Source organism: Micropterus salmoides, unplaced genomic scaffold (assembly GCF_014851395.1).
Source record: "Micropterus salmoides isolate LMB-PRFRI ecotype aquatic unplaced genomic scaffold, ASM1485139v1 Ms_hic_scaffold_8, whole genome shotgun sequence".
Classification (NCBI taxonomy): Eukaryota; Metazoa; Chordata; class Actinopteri; order Centrarchiformes; family Centrarchidae; genus Micropterus; species Micropterus salmoides.
In genome coordinates, this window is record NW_024044570.1 from 21,241,334 (window position 1) to 21,258,621 (window position 17,288).

The 17,288-nt window shown below is 40.6% G+C and overlaps 2 protein-coding genes across 3 annotated transcripts; one reads left to right on the forward strand and one right to left on the reverse strand.

The window, feature by feature from the left end:
* Window positions 1-1,239: 1,239 nt before the first annotated feature.
* On the reverse strand, window positions 1,240-4,833 carry pdp2 (putative pyruvate dehydrogenase phosphatase isoenzyme 2). The gene is given in 10 exon segments (XM_038706331.1): window positions 1,240-2,088; window positions 2,228-2,325; window positions 2,328-2,526; window positions 2,626-2,862; window positions 2,943-3,048; window positions 3,160-3,446; window positions 3,541-3,660; window positions 3,834-4,019; window positions 4,168-4,300; window positions 4,739-4,833. Coding segments are annotated over 9 exon segments (1,596 nt in total). The 5' UTR covers window positions 4,255-4,300; window positions 4,739-4,833; the 3' UTR covers window positions 1,240-1,812.
* A 114-nt stretch (window positions 4,834-4,947) lies between these two features.
* On the forward strand, window positions 4,948-16,500 carry terb1 (telomere repeat binding bouquet formation protein 1). 2 transcript variants are annotated; one of them, XM_038706329.1, is made up of 22 exons: window positions 4,948-5,060; window positions 5,486-5,538; window positions 5,690-5,800; window positions 6,028-6,159; window positions 6,750-6,881; window positions 7,093-7,153; window positions 7,268-7,386; window positions 7,575-7,703; window positions 7,786-7,938; window positions 8,035-8,166; window positions 8,345-8,470; window positions 8,895-9,037; window positions 9,129-9,511; window positions 9,602-9,672; window positions 9,816-9,893; window positions 10,151-10,384; window positions 12,864-12,950; window positions 13,266-13,331; window positions 13,423-13,464; window positions 14,425-14,501; window positions 15,943-16,098; window positions 16,187-16,500. In XM_038706329.1, the coding sequence occupies exons 2-22, from the start codon at window positions 5,502-5,504 to the stop codon at window positions 16,217-16,219; spliced, it is 2,502 nt and encodes an 833-aa protein (XP_038562257.1). In that variant the 5' UTR covers window positions 4,948-5,060; window positions 5,486-5,501; the 3' UTR covers window positions 16,220-16,500. The 2 variants fall into 2 exon arrangements, with proteins under 2 accessions (XP_038562257.1, XP_038562258.1); XM_038706330.1 differs by lacking the exons at window positions 4,948-5,060; window positions 5,486-5,538 and adding an exon at window positions 5,545-5,608.
* The last annotated feature ends 788 nt before the right edge of the window (window positions 16,501-17,288 follow it).

The window sequence follows — 17,288 nt, forward strand, 5'->3', positions numbered from 1 at the left end:
TCTCACCCCTATTCTGGTGAAGTGCTTTGAGAAACTGGTTCTTCAGCACATAAAGTACAACATCCCAGCCAGTCTGGACCCTCACCAGTTTGCTTTCAGAACCAACAGATCCACAGAGGATGCTATCTCCACTGCCCTCCACTCAGCCCTCACACACCTTGAGAAAAACAACACCTACATCACAATGTTGTTTGTGGATTTCAGCTCAGCATTCAACACAATCTCCCCCATGAAGCTGATCTGCAAACTCAGCTCTATAGGTTTAAATGCAACACTCTGCAACTGGATATTGGACTTCCTCACAAACAGACTGAGGTGGAGCAGGTGAATAGTTTCAGGTTCCTGGGAATCAGCATCACAGAGAACCTGACATGGTCACATCTCCACACAAAAACAGAATTGCTTGATACGTAGGTTTTGCTTTTCACAAAAGAAAAACACACTAAAAGATGTTCAGACTGCAGATTTTAAACACTAGATGAAGACAAAAATCTAGTGGAAAACAAAAGCCAATAAATAAACATTATAAATATGATATACAGTTGGGCTAAGCAATAAAGACAGTTATCTTTTTGTTTTAGTGGCCCAGTTGTATGTAAACGTACCTTATTACTCCAACATTTAACTCTCTTGGCACAGCAAAAAAACTCACCCTCAGAGTCCTGTTGTTCCCCATCACCTCATTCAGAATAGAAACCTTACAGATCATTCTTCCACCCTCACTAAACTGACCGTTTGAGGTGGATCTGCTGCTTTGCTCCAATGGCAGCTAGCCAAGTTTGTGGCATTTAATAACCCTCCTTATTAAGAGGTTTTCACCTTCAGAGTTCCCCAGTCAGTATGAGTAACGTATCATCTTCCAGACTCAGCGCTATCTGTATTTGTTCTTTTAACTGCATGTGGCTTCAGTAATCGTGTGGTCACTGTGCTTTACTTTTCTCCTTATGATGCTAACAAAGTAGTTTTTTGTAGTAGTGAAAGGTTTGTGAAGAACAGGTCAGGCACTGTCAGACATGCAGGTACGTGTGCGGTGAAGCTTGCCCTTTTTTGGCCAGCGTTGGGATGCACCTGTCTGAGAATAGCAGCGTTTACATAACACTTTAGCATCGGATAGACACGCTGCAACTAATATCCTGGCAGTTTATTTTGAGACTTCTTCTGCCTTGCCTCTGTATTTCATTTCATTCACTTTTTCCCCCAAATTTCGCTGTGATAAAAAAATACACAAGCAAAACAAAACAATTTCTTGATTGTTTAATATGAAGCATCTACAACTTTCCTCCAGTGAGGGGAGTGTCAACTTCAGAAAATCCAACAGTCGCACGGAAAGCAGTACATTTACATAAAATGAATAGTATATTTCACAGTTTACACGTAGGTCAAGTTAACAGGAAAAGATGTCACATAATGATAGTCTTAAGCAAAGTGTAGACAAGTAACAAAGTGTCTGTAGCCTTGTAATTACTGCCAACATTTCCACTACTCACCTGTTACTCAAGTGATATCTATAAAATGTCCATAAAGAATACACTGAAGGACCAATGACCTGATAGATGCAACAATTAAGAATATGTAACCTAAGTTAAGTCTATGGAACAGTGATTTGTTTTTACAGTTCACATACTTTATAACACTGAAATCTGTCCTTTCATTTCAAGTATATAGAAATTAATTAATGTAACAGGTTGTCATTTTTCCCATAAAATGACAACCTGGAGAAAATGTTTTTCTATGATCTTTCCCAAAGCTAATGCCGAGTGAATTTCTTTTGGGTTTTTTTAATCTCTGTCCATCACTGAAAAAATCCATCCGTTAGCTGTGGTGCAGTCTGGCCAGGTCAGAGTTCAGATACACCACAGTAGCTGTGATGTCGTCCCTGTACATTCGAGCCAGGTCCTCTGGCAAAGTGAGCATAGAGGCTAGTCTCTCCTGGCAGAGTTCTCCATACTCCCCAGTGCCAAGAGCATGTCTGATGAGGTGCGTGGCAACGTTGGTGTCTAAGGCGGGGGAGGCCCGGGCCCGGCGTTTCAGTAAGAGTTCATGAATCTGACCCAATTTCAGCTGCCTCTCAGATGGAGAAACTGGAGCCTGGAAAAAAGAAAGGACAGTTAAGAAGATACATTCGCAGGATAAAAACACAAGAAAAACTACCACCGGTTTATATAAAAGCGGTGTACTATGAATCAGGGGACAAACAACGCACGTCACTTTCACTCTACACACATACCTGTAGGTGAATCCCACTGAGGTGCTCTCCAACGAGTCGTACAGCCTCCTCGCTCCCCAGTTCATCCCACAGCCCATCAGTGCCGAGGATCAGGAACGGTCCTGAGGTCTCAGTTTGTGATAGGTTATCTCGGGGGCCACATCCAGATAGGGTGGCGTTAGGTAGTTAGGTGGCGTGTACTGGTACAGGTTCAGAGAGTCCACGTCCACTCCTGATTCCAGGCTGGCTAAAATGCTCTGCTGCAACTCATGGCTCCACTTGAATCTTACATCACCAAAGGCACGCAGGGGCATCAGGACCTGACAGCACGGTAAAAGCTTAGGACCTGGGACTTATTTTCTAAATTCAGCAGTCAACAAATTGTACAGTGCCTGTTAAGTGTTGTGCAGAACTCTCACCCCGAGCAGTCTGTCATCAGTGACCACCGTGTCTCTCTCTGAGGGTGGGTGCTGGGCCTTGAGCCGCTCCACCTCAGCTAGGTTCTGTGAGTTGTGGTCCTGGGAAAGGGGCAAAGCGCTCCATGAACCGTCCTCCTCTTGCACCCCCAACACTGCTCGGCAGTCACCGGCATTCGCCACGTGGATCCCATCTGTGCCAACATGTGCCACACAGGCGGTGCAACCGGCAAACGCAACCTGGACAGATAATGATACCTGTGTATTAACATTGGGTGACCTTGAATACAGTGAAGTAACAAAGAAAGGCATGTTATTACCTGGATGGCTGTGCTCTTCATTAGGTCACTGGAAAGGGGGACTTGAGCCTCCAAGGAGATGTCAGCGTCCAGCCGCTTGAAAGCGCAATCCAGAGCTTCTGGAGGACTTAAAGAAAAGTGAGATGATGGAAGCATATAAAAGAAAAGCCAATCACACGTAGGTATATATGTGTATGTAGATAGCTATGTATAAGACATACAGGCTTCTTCTTCTTACCTCAAGCCTTGACCATGTTCCTCGTTGTCAAGTAATTCTTGCCAGAAGACTCTGAGGTGGTCGATGTAGAGTGAAGCAGATTCACGGTAGTTAAAGTCTGCATGGTGTTTGTACCACTGCAAGATGGGAGGAACAGGTCTGCTATTCTCCATGCATTTCTCAAGCACCTCCAGGCTCAGCTTTGGCATCATTGCAACTGCAATGTAGTACAAAAGCCGCTCACTGACAGCCTGGGCACACGCCCAGCCCCCATGGCCGTCAAACACGCCAAAGAGCATGCCCTTTGACTGGAGGAGATAAGAGAAAACTGCACTAAGTTGAACAAGAAGAGGAAAAGAAGTAGGGAGGCTGATGTACAGACAGGGGCGAGAAGATGCATACCTGTAAGCAGGTGGCTGCACTGCGACGGTCCTCATTAGGTGTGTTAGCAGCCAGCTGGTTGCTCTCAAACTTTCTCACAGCACTGAGTCCCCTGCCATCAAACTCAGGCACACTTACAGTCTAAGACACAGAAACACACATGTACAGGGTAAGTCATAACTGCAAAGTTATTCAATATGTAATATGATGGGGGGGGGTCAAGCCGTTTCACTTGACTCTGACCTCTGACACATGCTTGCCTACTGTGTGTTGTTAGATTATTTCTCTTCTTGAAGAATGATTATATCTATCACCTGCTCATTAGCTCGCAAAATACTGTTGATTTGGACCCGGCTGAGCTGGTAGTCTAGATCCTGATGAGTCGAGAGGTGTCGCCAACTTTGAGACCAATTTCCTGACTCCTCAACACTGAAGCCCAAGAGGTCTGCTCTGGAGGTACACCCCCAGGATGAGAAGTGACAAGGGTGGGCAGGTCGAGTCTGAGAAGAGGGAAATGCTACACAGTGGGTATACTGATTGAACAAAAAGAGTAATGACAACATTAGAATATAATATAACTTACTGCAAATGACACTGAATGAATTTAAGAATATAATAAGTAAACATGAAGTCAATCAGGACACAAACCTGGAATGAGGTAACGTTAGATGAGTTAAGTGTCAGTGTGCAGCCTGAAGCTTTTTTAAGGATACTGGCGTACACACGTCCAGACATCTCTCCAATGAGCCAATGCTGTGGTGCAACTTATTCACCCGTATGTCTATGCCAAGGAAAAATTCAATAAGTTTATAGTGATAGCAGCACGACTTCTGTGAAGACAACTGACAATCTAGGAGCTAGCGTAAAAAAAAGCAAGCTAACGTTAGATGTTCTGTGAGTTAGTAAGTTAATAACTTGAGCCTGCTTCAAATTAATCCATCATCGACGCGCTATAAACCAATACCAAACAGCAAAACGATGATAACGAATAATGACATTTCCGAGGCGTTAATAGGTGCAAACCTACAGTCTATGGTGCAAACTTGCTAAATAAGAGTTGACAACGCATAAAACATGGTTAGCGTGCTAGCTTCGCTAACGTTTACTGTTAGCAACAAAGTTTGTACCAAAATCTATAATTGAGCTAAACGTTTACACACCGACTGATATGGTACACGCCAAGTACTCTGAATAAACACGTATTTAATCAAATACGTACAAACTCAGTAAAAATACGAATGAATCGACGCCGATCTAACGTTACAGACACCGGCTCCATACATGGCAGCGATGCGCCACAACGTCTGACGTTGCAATCATCTGACGCACTGTTGTAGTTACTACTGGTCGCATTTGGGCGTGAGAAAAAAAAACATTGTAGGAGCAGTTTAAATAGACGATCTTTGTTTTAGACAACTTTTAGCGCGACTTTGCAGGTCCTAATGTTACCCTATCCTGGTCCTACCTACAGTAATGGTTTGATGACATTAAGTCATATAATATTCAGTCGTTTGTAATATCATTTTAGAATTAAATTTCTGGTTAGTTTTATTCTTTCTCGATGTACGTTTTTATTGGTTTGTTAGCTTGATACTTGGGGTAACGTTATCTTTAACGTTAGTGCTCAATGACAGGTGTTCCACGTTCAATCACCAACGGCAATGATTCCTGAAAGACACATAGCTAGCTAACATTGGCTACCGTTAATGTTTAATCACCTTAATGTACTCTAACATTTGTTCAGTGAGCATTGGGAATTAACTTAGCTAACAGTCAAGTTACTCGTGAAGAAAAAGTTTGGACATTAGCTAAATTTTAACGTTAGCACGAAATACCGGTAACTCAAATTTGGCTAGACTTGGGAAATAACAGATGTTTTATCTTGTAATAATAAGTTAACGTTAGCCATACAGTTACTTGGGTGACATTTAACCGTTGTTTATGGCTTTGCTTTTAAACCACTTAGTCATTTAAAGAGTGAAATGGATAAGACAGGAGTTTGCAGCAGCACCTGTAATAGTAAGTTACGTTGTTGCTCAATCCAGATGTGCACATTTTGTTTATGATTTTGTAGATGGACGTAGCTAATGTAAGTTAACAGTTACAAATGTACCATTAACTTACTGGTATGTCCCTCTGTCTATCACTGATCTCATCTTTCTGCTTTCAGCCATAAGGACAGATCTCAGTTTGTTGCTTGAGTGTCTGAAGTTTCAGATGAAATGTCCTGATTTGCAGAAACAAGCTCTTCTTACCATTCACTCAATCTGTGAAAAGAGAGGTAATGGTTAACCAGCAATGACAGAAACACACCATGTCCATAACTTTCCTCTACACACACTAACCATCTCCTACAGCCCTATCAATCAGTCAAATTTGTTGTTCGGACACATGTCTTGCTTACGAATACCTTCTAATAATTTACGTGAGTGATATTTAGTTGACATCTATGTATTCAGTATAACCCCTTGACCTGATACCTTTCCACTGTCTGTTTAATTATTTCAGAGGATAATGTGGACCTGCTGAGAGAAATGGGAGGCGTGGCATTTGTGTATAATCTCTCCAAATCCAGTATTGTTCATTCAGATGTTAAGGAGACTGCACTCTTTACACTCGGCACGCTGGCAGAAGCCAATGGTAGGCGTGTGTGTGTGTGATATATTGCTAAATTACAATTCAGTGGCACGTCTTGTGAAGGATGCAGCCCAAAAAGTTGTGTCTTTTGGAGCATTTAAAGCCTAGGATGAATGTGCAAGTCCTCCCCAATCAACACAGTCCAGCCTTACAGGGACAAAAACTATAGGTGGTTCTTGTCAATTTGTAAGGTTGAAAATGACCAAGTTTACCGATCAGAAAGTTGCTCTAACCAGCTGACAAAGTGGTAAATATATAATAAACTTGGGCTGTAGAAAAATAATAGGTAGCTGGCAAACACTGTGCTAGGGTAATGTTAATGTTGGCCATTTTTCTGTGGATTGTGGGAAAATTAAAGGTGCAAAGGACACACAGAGGATAGTTTTGTCACCCTCTTATGACATATTAAGTTCGGAAATGTGGACTTCAGAGGCTGTGGTCTTTTTTAACAAGTGCACAACAAGCTAGTGTACAGTCGAATGTGAATAATATCGCCCCATTCTTGTAATGTGGTATTTTCAAATGCAAGTCATTTTGAGGTAAATGACAGTTTTACATGTCCATAATACTTTACTTATCTTTCCTTCTGGTAGTGTATTGCAAGAATTCTCTGTGCAGAAAGGAGACATTTGCAGACCTTGCTGGTTGGTTGATAAAAGAAGACATCCCGCTGACACAGAAGAGAGTGTCTGTCTATTTGCTGTCTGTGTTGGTAGCAAACAACAGTAAGATCAAGGCTCCCCAACTAAGATAATGAGTTAAAACTACAGGATCGGTTATCCCATTTAAGTTTTTCTGTCACTTTACATGATGTTTTCATATCAAGTATATTTTTGTATCAAGTAGAAAATTTAATATAAGATTTCTCAGAGTATGATAAGCTTGCTTTTGTTATGCAGACCTTTGTAACCCTCATGTGTCTGCGTGCTATTGCAGAATCAGGACAGACTTTAGCCCAAACCACTGGCTGCCTGGATATTCTGCTGGACCTCTTCAGGTACTTGCAATGTTAAACTCTTTGTAATCTCATGTAGTCCAACATGAGACAAATCAAGGAAATGTTCATGTACGTGTACCACCTATATTAGTTTAATAGTATTTATTTTTGCAGGACCACTTTCCCCCTCTCCACAGAGGCTACTTTGAGAGCAGCTAATGCTACTCAAACCTACCAGCTTTGGGCATCTGTGTCTAGTGCTCTGTGTGGATGTGTCAACAACCCGCAGAATGGTAATGTCATCTATGTATTTGTGCCTTGTACTGAGCAGTTAATATGTAAAACATAGATACTCTTGCCATCAGATCAAACCAATGAAATGGGATACTGCATACTAATTTTGTACTAACTACCAAGTTTTTAACAGGAGTACGAGGAAAAACAGATTTTTGCTCAATTGTGTCTTTCTTTTGACTTCCAGAGGAGGGTCAGCGTGTTTGTGTGGCAGCCTTTCCCATAATAAAGATCTGGCTTCAGCAGATTGATCTGCCACGCACTGAGATTTTTCAGCCCATATGTTCCTTCATAGCAATGACAGTTGCCAACAACTGTAAGTGAAAGACACAGAATGGCCTGTGCTAAACCTGTGGCTTTCTATGTTTGATTTAATGTCAATTCTTTGTTTTTTGCAGCCTGTGTTCAGGAGAGTTTTTCTGTCTCGGGGGGTCTGGATACTCTCACTCTTGCACTGGTTTGTCTTGCTTCTGCAGCAGGTACAAGTTTGTTGTCTTGCCAGCTTTCAGTCACTATATCCAAGACCCTGTCAGCTTGCATCTCTGAAAACTGTGCGTATCAGTCTTACGCACACATATACATACACCAACAGTTCACTTAAACAACCATAGCGTATGCCCCTCCATTCACAATCTATTCTTTTGTAGCTTCTTTGGCTTCAGGCCTGGCTCAGTATGGTGTGGTTTCTCACCTCTTCTCCCTGCTGGCTAGCCCACACCTGGACCCTGAGGACAGGCTCTCTGTTTTACTTATCCTGGGCCACTGCACCGAGGCCTCTGGTTAGGCTGCACAGTTGTGTGCTGTTTGTGTCTTAATATTTTTTACAGTTTGTTTCAAGTTTATATTTTAAACACTTTAGAGAATTACACCAACTGCTACAATCTTCAACAGTCTTCCCTCCCCTTATATACAACTTGACTATTTCTGCTATCCATGTATTTTTCTTCCTGTCTGTAGAGGAGCACCAGTCCCAGTTGGTGGAGTGTGGAGGCTTGCCCCTTATCATAACGCTACTCACAGAGGATACAAGTGAGGAGGTTAGAAAAGCTGCTACATTCATATTGCAGACCTGCAAACAGGCCAGTAAGTCAAGCAGTCTTCTGAATCTTGTAGTATTATCATGTAAGATGGACTTTATTGAAGACTATAGACCATAATTCCAGGCATAATACAATTCCTATTATTATATGTTCAAAGTCACTCATGCATATTAAGAAATGACAGATGATGTGGAAATCATTAAATGGATGCTCTGGGTCCAGGATAGCTCAGTGAAGCACTGTGGTCTTAAGGCTGTAAAGACCAGGGTTCATTTCTTCTGTATGTCGTCTGTGTGAAATATGTGTCTGTTAGAGAAGTGCATTAACTTAATTCTTGCATACTTAAATTAGTTCCATAAAGTGAAAGTAAGATCAAATATATAAAGGAAATAAGTGATTGAATAATACATGTGTTGAATTTAGAATGTGGAGCACTCATAATGACTTGTTTGTCTTTGTCTGTGAAGCCATGTCCTTGGGAGTGTCTGGTCTGGTAGCGAAACAGGGGGAGTGTAAAAATATGGAGGCCTTGACAAACATGGAAGGCTTCAGGAACTCAGCCAGAGAGCTGCTGCACAGAATTGACCTGCTAGAGAAGAGACAGGCAAAGGTTAGACATACATTGACACACATGGCCACAGTATATTTAGCATGTACAGGTAGCGTGGTGACTCTGATTGTGTGCTTATGTTGATCTTTAGGAGGCTGAGGACGTGCAAGAAGACACAGACCCATCAACTTCAACTGAAGGGCTATGCCAACCATCTCGATCTCCTGACTTACCTCTGCCTCTGCAGACGAAGGAGAGCATTAAAACCATCCCCACAGCATTTAGACAGAGCAGCGCTCTCAAGCATGTAGAAGCAGGGGGTGACAACAACATTAAACCTCAAACTGCCAGAAAACTGATCAAGAATGAGCAGGACAGTGAACTGAAGAACACAAGCTCCAATTTAAGTATGGACAAGAAGGCTAAAACCGGTGGAGGGGATGTGTGGTGTGCAGCATGCAAGGGTACTGGATCCCTGATGTCTTCCCATCTGCAGTCACTAGAGGGAGGCGGAAAGCCTCATACAGCAGACAAGTAAGTAGAGTTCCTGTGTTGATTACTTCTTAATCAGAAAAAAATGAAATGATTTCTTCCATAATTACTTTTTATTCTGTTTTTGTTTAGTGAGTTGTTTAAGCTCCCAGCAACAGTGAGGCACAGTGTACCAAAAGAAATTAAATGTACTGAAGAAGAAGGTAGGAGTCAGCTTCAAAAAATATAAAAACAATCTTTGCTTTAATCTTTGTTTTCACTAGATGTGTAGTTGTGTAAAAACAAAACAAAAAAACATTAAAACATTTTTAAAAAGAATTTAAAATAATGTGTATTTTTTGTTAAGAGTTGCAAGACTGTGACTTGAGTAAGGTGGGGGAAACCACCGTGGAGGAACAGTCACTCTCTCATATCCGGTGTGCAGGTAGGAGGACATGATTCTGCCTTTTAGTGAAATGCTTTCCATTTTTTATTATCAAATGGTTATAAGGAGTCTTCCCTACAATGCAATTTAACAAACAGGAATTTGCCTTTTTTAATCAGAATAAACCAGACATTTTGTGCTGTAGAGATTTTGTAGATGTAAGCTGTAGGGATAGTTTGGGTCCATAGAATTTTTGTTACTTATAGTTACATGGATAATAGTTAATCCCTTCTATCCCATTTCTTTCTCTCCTTTAGGTTGTGTGTTGCCTTTTGAGCAGGTGACTAGTCGCACTTTTGCATCTTTTCAAAGCTCCTGCGCCCACAGCTGTGACATGCACAAGGTTCTCCAGGAGGCCACAGAGCGGTTCAGGACTCATCACTGCAAGCTTCTGTTCAGGAGAGAGTCCCAAGACAACACTGTAGAGCAGACAGACCCAGAGTCTGAGAGAGTTTCAACAGCAGAGGCACAAAGCTGGAAACACTGGAGCGGTAAAAGGCTTCAGTATTTGAAATCTACAGTAAATCATCTTATCGAAAGGTGGTCTGATTGGTCAAGGAGTACATCCTAGTCACACCAATAGTTCCTGCTATGCACAACAGAAATATGGTGCCAACTAGAGCAAATTAATTTAGTATTGTGTGCCAACCTAAGGTTGGAAAAAGTGTTTTAGGGGTTTTGGTGTGCTGCAGATGATTTTTCTCACCACTTTTTACACCAATCGAATATTAGGTCAATTAATGAATCATTCAAAACAACCACCTTATCGCCAAGTACGACAGATAACCAACCAAGCAAAATCAGTACCAACATCTATCATGAGGTTTACTTACCACTGTGTTGATTGAGGTATCTAGACTCTTTATGTTGTTAAACACGTACCAGTTTGGTTGCTGCTGACTTTAAATACTGCATTTAGCAGGATAACAAAATAGATATTAAAACATAGATGTGTAATTTATGCTACACCACAGGTGTACTGAATTATGGTTATTGTGTTTAACTCATGCTTTCAGTGCTTGACAACATTAAAATGTTTGCAAACTTTGGAAACTAGTACTCTGAACTTTATCATGGTGCATTACCTTACTCAAGATAAATGTGAAAACTTTACCAATGAATACAACCCCAGTTCCAGTGAAGCTGGGATGTTGTGTAAAACGTAAATAAAACCAGAATACATTCATTTGCCTTTTCAACCTATATTCAATTTAATACACTACAAAGACAAGATATTTAATAATATATATATTGATATTAGGGCTGTCCCCGACTAAGGATTTACAAAGTCGAATCAGAATCATCAAGTCCTGCCTATAGTCGACTGATAGTCGAATCGTGTGTTTTTGTGCACTGCGATTGCGAGCCAAAGCTAAACTGAGGCTTATTGTTGACCATTTTCTCTCTCTCTCTGTCTCTCTCTCTCTCCCCTACCATTCACCGGTCTTGTGCAGAGTTTTCGCCGTGCTGCAGACAACTGCATGCACGTCGCGGTTCCTCGCGGGTCTATTTCAAGTAGTTCAAGTTGTTCACCACAACAACTGCGTGACCAAATAGCCCAACAGTTTAAGAACAACGTTTCTCAACGTACAATTGCAGGGAATTTTGGGATTTCATCATCTACGGTCCATAATATCATCAAAAGATTCAGAGAATCTGGAGAAATCTCTGCACGTAAGCAGCAAGGCCGAAACCAACATTGAATGCCCGTGACCTTCGATCCCTCAGGCAGCACTGCATTAAAAACCGAAATCAATGTGTAGGATATTACCACATGGGCTCAGGAACACTTCAGAAAACATTGTCAGTTAACACAGTTTGTCGCTACATCAATAAGTGCAAGTTAAAACTCTACCATGCAAAACGAAAGCCATATTTCAATAACACCCAGAAACACCGCCAGCTTCTCTGGGCCCGAGCTCATCTGAGATGGACTGACGCAAAGTGGAAAAGTGTGCTGTGGTCTGCCGAGTCCACATTTCATATTGTTTTTGGGAATTATGGACATCGTGTCCTCCGGGCCAAAGAGGAAAGATTCCAGATTGCTATCAGCGCAAAGTTCAAAAGCCAGCATCTGTGATGGTATGGGGGTGTTTTAGTACCCATGGCATGGGTAACTTGTACATCTGTGAAGGCACCATTAATGCTGAAAGGTACATACAGGTTTTGGAGCAACATATGCTGCCATCCAAGCAACGTCTTTTTCAGGGACGTCCCTGTTTATTTCAGCAAGACAATGCCAAGCCACATTATGCACGTGTTACAACAGCGTGGCTTCGAGGTAAAAGAGTGCGGGTACTAGACTGGTCTGCCTGCAGTCCGGACCTGTCTCCCACTGAAAATGTGTGGCACATTATGAAGCGCAAAATACAACAACAGAGACTCCGGACTGTTAAGCAACTGAAGTTGTACATCAAGCAAGAATGGGAAAGAATTCCACCTACAAAGCTTCAACAGTTAGTGTCCTCAGTTCCCAAACGCTCATTGAGTGTTGTTAAAAGGAAAGGTGATGTAACACAGTGGTAAACATGCCCCTGTACCAGCTTTTTTGGAACGTGTTGCAGGCATCAAATTCAAAGTGAGTGAATATTTGCAAAAAACATATATAGTTTATCAGTTTGAACATTAAATATCTTGTCTTTTTGGTGTATTCAATTGAACATAGGTTGAAAAGGATTTGCAAATCATTGTATTCTGTTTGTATTTACGTTTTACACAACGTCCCAACTTCATTGGAATTGGGGTTATACATGAGCTCGTGTGTGGCATTGATTAAATATGAGAGAACCTTCCAGACAGTAAATATGCATCATGTGTGTTGTTGTTGTGGTTGTTCTATCACTGTTTTTAATGGTCCGATTTAATTTTCCTTGTCTATTGCTTTGTAAGTGTTATGTTAGCGTCTTCAGAATGAAACATACATTATTCTCTTTACCTAACGCTATAAAATTTTGGACTTCTACTTCACAGCAGAAAAGGTGTGCTTGACTCCTATACGTAAAGGAGCAGGGAAAGTCGAGAGCTCCCTGCCAGAACACCACGGGAAGAAGCACAATGGTAAGAATTATGCAGCAAGTGGTGGCACACTGGTGTCTTAAAGGACTGTAGGAAATGAGCCTAGATTGAACAAATAAGCAAGAGCACAAATTAACAAATTAAGCACAAGAAAGACAAAACACGTCTTCTTAACCATTCAAGTCTAATCAATCTTATATAACTAAACTAAGGAACATAACATGAGCACAGGAAGCAGTTTGTGTCTGTTGTAAAAGAATTGTTCCTGAAAGCTAAACAAGTTATGTTCCACTAAACTAACATACATGCACAATATGCTATAAGTGTGTCATTTGTCTTTTTCCACTTATACTATAGAATGCGCTTTGATCCCACTGCACAGAGGAGCTAAAAAGGACATATTTACTTCCTACAACAAGACCGGTGTGTGTGTGACGTCATCACAGCAACATCTCATTTATTAATGTCCTTTATATGTGTCATAATTAACCACACTGATCACTCCTCTGCTCAGGTCCACGCTTGACTCCCCTGAAAAGGTCTGGTCATCCTGAAGGTAGATATGTGAAATCAGTTATGGATATTTACGGAGATCACTTTAAGTTTGTGTGAATGTTATGTTTGAGAGCCTGTGGTGGGAGCTGTCCTTTGCAGTGTTCTTGGCAACAGAAAAACCGAAGAGCAGAAGGAATGTTGAACTGCAGCCAGTGTTCTCACAGTGCAGGCCAGAGCTGGTTCAGAGCAGCACAGCTGTATTAAGTTGTTTCACACTCTGTATAACACTGTGTGTGTGTGTGTGTGTGTGTGTGTGTGAGAGTGAGAGTGAGAGAGAGAGAGAGAGATTTAAAGGGTGTGCTTCGATGCGTTTGTGCTTTGCCAGCGACATGGTAGTGAAAGGAGAAGCATTTTGTCTGTTCCACATTAAGATTTTGCGTGTTTATTCACTATACAGTGTGCTAAAGTTTACACATCATATATGTGGCTATATTTGCCATCCATCTTTCACTTCTTGCTTTCCAATTTTGCCAATTCAAACGCTCCCAGTCAGACTTTCTGTAGCCTAAAAGTTGCTGTAGTGTTGCAACACTGACGCAGAGGCACTTGTGTGTCTTTCTGTGCTGTCATGCTGAGATTTACTGTATTTTTACATCTCTCAGCCAAATGCAGTTTCCAATGCACAGTCCACATTTTCATTCTTTCTCTGACCAGTTCAGCTGTTTTTTTCCAACTTCCCCTCTCCTATTTTTTGTATTAATTTTGTCCCCTTTCTTCTATTCTCTTTTCTATTCCCTCTTCAGTCAATATTCTCCTCTTGTATTGCTGTTTGTAGAGCAGTTGTATTAGCAATAACTGGTGATGTAATATTTCCTAATGAGGAGTCAGGCAAGAGAGAAGAGAAATTGCCTCTCTGTATAGTCTGGGGCCAGGTGTTGATGAGTAACAGAATGAGTTGTAAAAAAACCTGGCGTCCTCTGCTTTTCACACCAACCCAAACTGTTTAATGTTTCAAATACAGAGAGAAGAAGAGGGAATAATAGTGAACAACATGCTGTTGACGATGAGCCGAGGACTAGCACAAATCCCTGTTCCACTGTAAGTTTGCCTGTCAGGTTTTCCAACAGATTTGAAATGCCAAGACTGTATGCTGCAGTGCATTGAAGTAGTAAAAAAATATAAGAGTAATAAAAGGAGGAAATATACAGTGAAAAGTAAGGATGGGAATTTGAGGGATTTAAAGTGAAATCTAATCCACGGCACTAAGGAGAAAATATGGTTGAGAATATGCACATATTTTGATACATGCATACAAACATTACATATGGTTAAAAACTAATGTTAGGCTAATGTGGTAATATTTAAGGATTATAGTGGCTTAATTTATTTTTTCATTGCAAGTTTTAGCAACCAAACTACACAATGTGTGTAGTTTACTGCCAGTAATTAAGACATTCTGCTTTACAGGCAGGCAAACGTTTCACTTTATTTCAATGTGTATTTTCAATATGAAAATGAGTTTGACAGTGAAAAACTGTCTGCCTTATTTTATTTTATATACAGTATGTAGAAACTGAAAATCTCTCTCACTGATCGTGTGAATTTTAGTCATCTCTTGCATTATAAAAAGTGGTCTTAAAACACAAATGTCAGAGCATCCTTGAACACACCAACAAAAGGACTTTAAATATAATCCTTGCAACTGTAGTACCATGCAATCCTAATGCAACTTTGATGCAAACAGATATCAACAAATGTCAAGTCTCAACAAGTTGATTTTCATAGCATTTCAAACCATTTTGCTGTATGGAGGTTGGAAAATCAATTTAAACTGAATGATATGCTTTGCAGAATGGCTGGGAGTCATTTAAGCCATGTGTTGTTAATGGGTTGACATTTGCAAAATCAACAGCATGATCCATTACCATTAGTCACGCAGGCATCAGATGATTTTATATATGAATAGCAAAATGAAAAGCAATCACATTTTCTCACTTTTCACCATAGTTTAGATTGTATTATACTTTTAAGCAGAGCTTTAGTAACTAGACCATGTTTGTAAGCTAAAACTTTATATACAAAGTTATATAGACCCTTTTTGTAACACAGGTTATAAAGTGTTGTACATAATATCAAGCATAAACATAAAAACGCTAGGTTCATACAAGAGAAAAACATTTAAAAGGTCATACACATACAAACGCAACACACGTGACCACAGAAAGCATTCAGCGACCAGACACAGCTCGTAGCACACTGTTTAGAGTTCTCGAAAAGCAAACCGAAACAAGTGGGTTTTTGAATGTTTTTTTGTGTCAGTGGAGAAGTCATTAACAGTGTTTTACTGAGCCCAAGCACAGTATGGTAGTCACATAGCTTGTGAAAGGCCAAACTACACATAAGAGGCACAGGTATTGTACTAAATGATGTGAAGTTGCAGGCATGCACATGTGGACATAATGGACATAATCCACACCCTCCTGTCTATCTGACACGCTGTCAGTTTTGTCTCTTCACCCTTTTTTATTATCAATCTTAGAGAAGGAGGAGGAAAGACTTCAGCTGTGAGGAGGTACATTACCTACTGTGCGGAGTGAACACTTTCGGCTTCTCCTGGAACTCCATCTTGTGGTCATACCCCTTCCAACCTGGACGCACCAATGTTGACCTGGCCAAGAAATACAGGCGGCTAACGGTAACAAGAAAATCTCCTTTTTAAGTAAGTCATCTTAACTGTCAAACTACATTTTGATTAACAGCCTGATTGTTTTTTTTGTCCTCAGAAAGGAAAAGCCCAGGATGCTGGCTGTGCATAACCCTGGTCCTGAGATCCAGCCCAATAATAAATAATGGTTCTCTGTTAATAATAGCTTTGATTTATCTGAAAGACCTTCACTCTTTTCAGTTCAGAACTCTGTATTTATTGGGGGGAAAAATTCCAAAGAAGCATTTATTTCTTAGACTCATAATATATTGTACTCTCAGTATTTATATAGATTTTAGTACTTTGTATATGATTTTCATTGTTTGAAAAAAAAAATTGACAGATATTGTTTGTTTTTATTATATGTTAAAGCATTAAAATAGGTGTTTAAGATTCAGCGTCTTCTCTGTCAGGTACGTTTTCATATTTTATTCATTCTAACAGGCATACACGAACCATTAGGACTCTTATAAGGATATATTGTGCCAGATTTTGAGTGAATTAGATGTATAACCTTTGCGTAAGGGCTATTTTAAAGTCCTTGTTATGTTGTAACACCACCTATTGATGAATCACCACCGCACTGTTGTCAAATGTACGTCTACCAGATTTGATTGCAACAGCACGATGTGGTCATGAGTTGTGGTAGAAAAAAGGCCCAGCCCTAAACACTTGGGTAACCATTTATAACAGTACTGTATTAGTCACAGGCCAGGTTAGATTTGCTTTGTTACCAGTTTGTGTACCAGTCAAAATGTCAGAACATCTAGTCTAGCAGAAATGGGCAAGATCACACCTATTTACACTGAACAAAATTATAAACGCAACACTTTTGTTTTTGCCCCCCATTCATCATGAGCTGAATTCAAAGATTTAAGACTTTCTCTATGTGCACTAAAGGCCTATTTCGCTCAAATATTGTTCACAAATCTGTCATAATCTGTGTTAGTGAGCACTACTCCTTTGCCGAAATAATCCATCCACCTCACAGGTGTGGCATATCAAGATGCTGATCAGACAGCATGGGTATTGCACAGGTGTGCCTCAGGCTGGCCACAATAAAAGGCCACTTGACAAGTTTTGTAACTTCTTATCAAGACTATATTTCTGAGGAAAACAAAAGAATAATGCAAAGGAAAAAAAACTAGTTCCAGCACGTCTGCCTTAAAAAACAAATATAA

What these genes read in the sequence shown, in the direction of transcription:
- terb1 (XM_038706329.1), top strand. Translation starts at nt 5,502, where the DNA reads ATGGATAAGACAGGAGTTTGCAGCAGCACCTGTAATA. An exon ending in AAGCCTCATACAGCAGACAA is followed by an intron (nt 9,512 to 9,601) that starts GTAAGTAGAGTT and finishes GTTTTTGTTTAG; the next exon opens with TGAGTTGTTTAAGCTCCCAG. An exon ending in AGAAATACAGGCGGCTAACG is followed by an intron (nt 16,099 to 16,186) that starts GTAACAAGAAAA and finishes TTTTGTCCTCAG; the next exon opens with AAAGGAAAAGCCCAGGATGC.